The sequence below is a fragment of the Monodon monoceros genome, unplaced genomic scaffold (assembly GCF_005190385.1).
Source record: "Monodon monoceros isolate NGI ecotype Baffin Bay Population unplaced genomic scaffold, NGI_Narwhal_1 Super_Scaffold_2, whole genome shotgun sequence".
In the NCBI taxonomy this organism is placed as follows: domain Eukaryota; kingdom Metazoa; phylum Chordata; class Mammalia; order Artiodactyla; family Monodontidae; genus Monodon; species Monodon monoceros.
The window spans coordinates 39,860,864-39,867,056 of record NW_021703776.1 but is presented as its reverse complement, the minus strand read 5'-3'; the positions used below and the strand labels follow the sequence as shown (position 1 = coordinate 39,867,056).

The 6,193-nt window shown below is 43.7% G+C and overlaps 1 protein-coding gene across 2 annotated transcripts; it reads left to right on the top strand.

Annotated features, from left to right (window-relative positions):
- Nucleotides 1-2,724: 2,724 nt before the first annotated feature.
- ARL4A (ADP ribosylation factor like GTPase 4A) lies at nucleotides 2,725-4,911 on the top strand. Of its 2 annotated transcripts, none has more exons than XM_029232869.1 (2): nucleotides 2,725-2,746; nucleotides 3,898-4,911. In XM_029232869.1, exon 2 carries the CDS (start codon nucleotides 3,984-3,986, stop codon nucleotides 4,584-4,586), a length of 603 nt encoding a protein of 200 aa, XP_029088702.1. In that variant the 5' UTR covers nucleotides 2,725-2,746; nucleotides 3,898-3,983; the 3' UTR covers nucleotides 4,587-4,911. The 2 variants fall into 2 exon arrangements, with proteins under 2 accessions (XP_029088702.1, XP_029088701.1); XM_029232868.1 differs by lacking the exon at nucleotides 2,725-2,746 and adding an exon at nucleotides 3,358-3,447.
- Nucleotides 4,912-6,193: the final 1,282 nt, after the last annotated feature.

Sequence of the window (6,193 nt, the reverse complement as noted above, 5' to 3'; positions counted from 1 at the left end):
AAAAATAAGGAGTGGCAAAGGTCAGGAAGGACATTAGTTGCAGTATGTGGATGCTTAGCTTAAGTATATGGTAGAAAATCAGATTATGGAGGAGAAAAAGAATGCCTCAGGCATCAGATTTGATCTGGGTCCTGGTATTCATAAAGGAGAAACAAGGTAAATTACTCAGTTTTGTTATTTGAAAGGAGAAAGCTTACTTTTCCTTTCTAATAATAAAATTTCTTTAAGATTAATATTTCTTCAAAATGTCTAATCATTAATTAACCAGGATACTTGTTGAAAATGCAGATCACTAGCCCTTCTCCTGATGATTCTGATTTGGCAGGTCTGTAATAGGGACCAGGAATTTGTATTTTACAAGCACTACGAGGTGATTCTCATTTTTAGCCAAGTTTGGAAAACCATAACTAAAGGCAGAGCTCCTAGTGTCTCCATAATTTTTTCATGGTGCCTCAAGCCAAAAGAAATACCCCAAAGTTCTGTTTATTCAGTAGATAGATACAGACAACTTAATAGTTGTAGTTGTTAACAGAGTCCAACAGATGTCACTGTGTTCCCCTCAAAAAGTTAAAATATCCCATGCCCTATGATTTCCCTGAGGTACCCCAGAGCACCTCAGCACACAGTTTATGAGCTATAGCCTAAAGGGAACATTTTCCTGGCATAGCATCTAAATAAAATATTTGAATGGGCCTTCTATAGAAAGACTGTGAGACAAAGTAGACAATGTATTCCATGAATTTCATCACTTTTTCTATCATTTGCTGCCTTTTCATATGGTTGTTACTGCTCATAAAGCAAGTATCATTCTCCCATAAAGAGCCTGAGAGCAAATATTTTAGGTTTTTCAAGGCCCCAGATGGTCTCTATTGCAGTCTTGTCTTGTCTTTTCTGTTGCAGCCCTTTAAACATGTAAAAACCATTCTTATCTCTTGAATTTGACCCACAGGCTGTAGTTAACCAAGCAGGTTCTAGTTATAAGCCTAGTATAAAACATTAAAGTACAATTTGGTATAGGTGATTCTGCAAGGCTGTAAGCTCTCAATATTTTCCTATCTCATCCTTTTTTGTTCAGCGAAGTGTGTGCAGTAATGCATCCCTGCAACTAATATGGGAATATGCAACTAATATGGCCTGCTTGATTTCAAAGCTACTATAAAAAGAAAGCTGTCATTGAATCTTGCTCTTATTTCTTTTTTTAATGAGAATTCGCAAGTTTTTCTCTGGCTTAATAAAGAATATCTTTAAATTTCCAAGAAAAGGAGACTAGCCCTTTATCACTCGCTTGCTAATTATTGTAAATGGCTAACGAGATTCCACAATTATAAGTAATAAGGCAAGCCTTAGCTTATACTAGATAAATAACTTGATAGAATATGCCGTTTGAGAATTCTAGCTTTATTTCCAAAATTAGTGTTGCTATTTTGAAAACATGCATTGTGCTTATTAGTCTTTCGGTTTTACGTCAGTTATTTTTTAAAGTCTAGTGTGACAAGTACTGTTCCTATGCTAGTCTTAATGGAGATAAATATAGCAATAATGGTCTTGAGAAAAATCAGGAAATTTCTTGAGGAAATTTCAGCCCATATCTAAAAAGTGAAAACTTTTTGAAAAGTGCACCATAAAAATTCTTCCAATATCTTTCAGTCTCCACCCAAAAGATGTTTGTTCATTAACTATTTCCCAGAACTTTAAGTCAGTACTCCTCCTTATTTGTTGTCATAAGTACTCTTAAATTATCAATGATCCTATTTTGTAATTACATTTATTCTTGTGGGAATTTGGTTACTTCCATTTTCTCTCATGAGACTCCAATATTCCACGAGCGCCAGTCTATCCCCGGCACATAGAATTGTGCCTACTGCCTATTAAGTATTCAGTAAATATTTGCACATCTATGGGTCAAGCACACAGCTGCAATAAGAGTCAGAATTATGGAAATAATGGAAAGCATTATGCATTTAGTAACTAGCAGACTTAAGTTCCAGGACCACCACTAATTTTCCTTGGATTATTAGAAACAGCCAGTGGATTTCCTCATCTGTAAAACCCGGCATATTTCTACCTGTCGCCACCTCACGGAGATGTTGGTAGCATCACGTGGCAGAGAGCATTTATTTGCTCGGCAAAAGGAGTGTGTGTTACAGACACCAAGCTGGCCCAGGACTGTCTGGGCAGCTACTGAGGCACGTCCAAGTCACCCCGTTATATAAGGGGCCCGCCTGTCTGGTGTCCTCTGAAATCCCTGACCCGACGTCATCGGCCACCGCCCTGAGGACGCCATACGGTGCCCTGAGGACGCCATACGGTGCTCTGAGGATAGGCGGTGCAGGGTGGGACCCGGGTGTCGTCCGCCCGAAGCTCGCGGCCGGCTGCAGAAAGCGTCTGAGACAGCAGCGGCTCTCGGGGATGAGACCGGAAGCCCCTCCCGACTAGCCCGCAGCCAGTCAGCGCTAGGCCTGTTCGAACGTGACCTTGTTTTGGCGTTGCTAGGAGACCCGGCTCCCGCAAGCCCCCGACTGGCCGGCTAGCGCGGGAAGGGGGCGGGGCCGTGGCAGGCGCCGGTAGCGGTCGGCCGAGCACCGTTAGGGCAACCGCGAGCCCGGCGTCCGGCCAGACCCTTGGAAGAGGTGTCTCGTCCCCTGCCACCGCCCAGGCCTCGCTGGCGCCCTCCCGCTGGTATCAACGCGCTCCCGAGCGGCAGTGAGCCACGTTTGGGTCCGGACCAGGGAAGGACGTTAGTCAGGTGAGCCGCAGCGGGGCGGGCAGCTGGTGTGGCCACGCCCTGCCCGGGGAGAAGAGCCGGCCGGGTGCGGAGCGGCGAGGTGAGGGGATCGTGCTGCAAGGACAGCGGGCCTGCCCCGGCGGCTGCCGCAGGTCGGATCATTTACTCCTGTGGGCCGGCGCAGCCGCAGGGAGCACCCTCCGGCCAGCGGACAAAGGGTTAAGGCGCCGGCGGTGACCGCGGGCCCCGGATGTGAGAACCTCTGCATGGCATCCGTGGGCCGCGCTGCAGGTGCGCCCGGGCGGGAGGAGCGAGCCGGCTGGCGGGGACCAGACCGACCGGCCGAGGCTCCCCTCCCCCTGCAGGGGTCGCTCGGCTCCCTCCGCAGGCGCCCTCTTTTCTAACTTGAGGGCAACAGGTGGTGCGTGTGGACCGAGGGAGAGCCCGGCTCCGCCGTGCTGGGAGCGGCAGTTACACTCACCAATTAGGGCGCGGGGGCGCGTGTGGTATGGACGCGCTGACGCAGGTGACCAATGGGATTTGGGCTCAGGGGTGGGCCGTGTGGAGTGGGCGTGGTCGTAGTCTGGAGCCACAGTTTCTAGTGAGGCAACCGCCGGAGCTGCGTGGAGAGCTAAGCTGAGCGGCGGTGGGGTGCTTCTCTGCCCCCTCGTAGAAAAGCCTGCCAATGCTTTCTCATTTGGATCCAGGCTCCAATTCGGGAGGTGAGAGCATTGTATTTTGGGGTGGGGCGGTTGGCGCGCGGAGGCTAATAGTGACCTTGGGTATGCTGTTAAGCGTGTACAATTAGATCCTGAAGATCAGATTATGTGTTACAAATTTTCTGCCAAAAAAGGCACTTCTGTGGTTACTGCGACTTGGACGAATTGCTGGTGACTAGGTTGTCTCCGGTATGAGGTCTTAAAGGTCTGGGGACCCAGGGGGGTAGAGAAAAATACATATTACTACAATTTCAGTGAATGTTAAAGAATTTCAACGGCAATGATTATTCTGTCGTTTACCTTGGATCGCGTATGTTTCTTATCTCACTGGGTTTGTTTACTGAAGCAAGTTTTATTTATCAAGTTCCTCATGTTGCTTAGTTTAGCAGGAAGAGAGAAAAGCAGTTGTAGCACATTATTTCACAAGAATAACTTACTCATTTTCCCCTTCAGTCTGGTAGCTGGATCCCCTAGGAAGAGAAGTTCTCACGCGGTAAGAAGAAAGCCTTTCAATTTGGAACACTTCCTTGCAGCTGGAAATGGGGAATGGACTGTCAGACCAGACTTCTATCCTGTCCAGCCTGCCTTCGTTTCAGTCCTTCCACATTGTCATTCTGGGTTTGGACTCTGCTGGAAAGACAACTGTGTTATACAGGCTGCAGTTCAATGAATTTGTAAATACCGTACCTACCAAAGGATTTAACACGGAAAAAATTAAGGTAACCTTGGGAAATTCTAAAACAGTCACTTTTCACTTCTGGGATGTAGGTGGTCAGGAGAAATTAAGGCCACTGTGGAAGTCATATACCAGATGCACAGATGGCATTGTGTTTGTTGTGGACTCTGTTGATGTTGAAAGGATGGAAGAAGCCAAAACTGAACTACATAAAATAACTAGGATATCAGAAAATCAAGGAGTCCCTGTGCTAATAGTTGCTAACAAACAAGACCTGAGGAACTCATTGTCTCTCTCAGAAATTGAGAAATTGTTAGCAATGGGTGAACTGAGCTCATCAACTCCCTGGCATTTGCAGCCCACCTGTGCAATCATAGGCGATGGACTGAAGGAAGGACTTGAGAAACTACATGATATGATAATTAAAAGAAGAAAAATGTTGAGGCAGCAGAAAAAGAAAAGATGAATGGTGATAACCTTTTAGGTCTGTGTGGAGTAGGTTTTCTGTGGTCTGATTTTGACAAATGGAAGAGTGTCTACATCCTGGTTTGCCTGCCTGCCCTCCTGGATGCTGTTAAAGCTTTGTTTTGTTGAACAATCAGATGTCCAACTCTGTTGCCTTGTGGAAGATGAGTAAATGCAGTGCTTCTTAAAATGGCCTCTTCTGCCTACCCCACAAATCTTTTGGTACTACCATTTTGGGAAGCCAAGCAAAGATAGAAAATTGACCAGAAAACAGCTGTGGAAATTTGACCTGAAGTTAGTGAAATAAAACTTTGAAGAGTGTCTGCCTAGTGTTTTGTGCTTACATCTTTTGGGGGGAAGCCTTTGCAAAGAAATTGCATGCAAGGCTTTGTATGTTATGCTAATGAATGGAAATGTTAAGGTAGATTAATATATACAGTCATACTGGTCACGTTGGTCCAACCAGTAAGGGACAAGGAGGCAGTGCTTGGCTTTTTAAGTTTGGCCAAATGAATTTTGACATTTTCTGGAATCAAATACTGTAATGCTGTATCTTAATTCTAGACGATGTTTAAGTTGGTCTAACTTAAAATTTAAAAAGAGGTATTTGGGGCATATTCAAGTGCATGGATTAGTTTTTCTGACAAAGCATGTTTTGGTGTATAGTCTTTTACTTTCTAGAAATAGCTATGCATCTTTTTACACGGTCAGGTTTAAAACACCTTTTTGGGGATTTAGGGCTGTTTTAGAAATAGTTTGTTGTCAGAGTCACTTTCAGTTAAAGAACCTAAAATAATTTACTTAACTCTTTTACATAGTAAATTTGGGCATGTAGACTAATCGTAAATGCATATGCTTTGACAAATGTATGGATTTATGAAGAAAGCAATTGATGAATTCAGTCAAGAGGGTGTAACTACAATACATGGTCTCTAAAGTATTCCAGTTGTAAAATATTTGTTTTATTATATTTGCTGGCTGAACACAGATGTGGTTTTTCATATATTTTTGTAGTGTTTTGAGAGAAGCAGAAGCTTTATAACCAACACCTAATGCACTGTGCAGTGAAAATGTAAGAGAGGTCCTTATGTGCTCTGAGCTTTAATTTTTTGTTTACAAACTGAACAGTGTTATGCAGGCAGTCTAGTCCTGATTATAAGGTAGGAAGAAATGATACAGTACTACAGATAAGAATTACGATTATAGAAAATGAAGGGGAAAGTAGCAAAGCTATGTTTTGTGAAAATTCACTGGTACTGTTTACTTTGGAATCCAAAAAAACCCTCTAAATTAAAAGGAGGAAAAACCTTTACCTAATTCTTATCTACAGGTAAAGACTTGCTTCCTGTGATCATATATAGCAAATCAACATGATTTCTATGTGTTAAAACCAACACCTGTTTGTTTTGAAGATAACCAAAAGAAATGCACTTTGCTAGCAAGGTTTGGTTTTGGGTTTTTTTGTTTTTTTTAAATGGAGTTTTTGGAAACTTGGTTCATGTTCACACAAAATGAAGTAGCTTCCTGTGGAGCCTTCACATGTTAAATGTACCTGCACTAGTGACGGTCATTTAGAATGTTTATATTCATGGAAATGTGGATAATAAC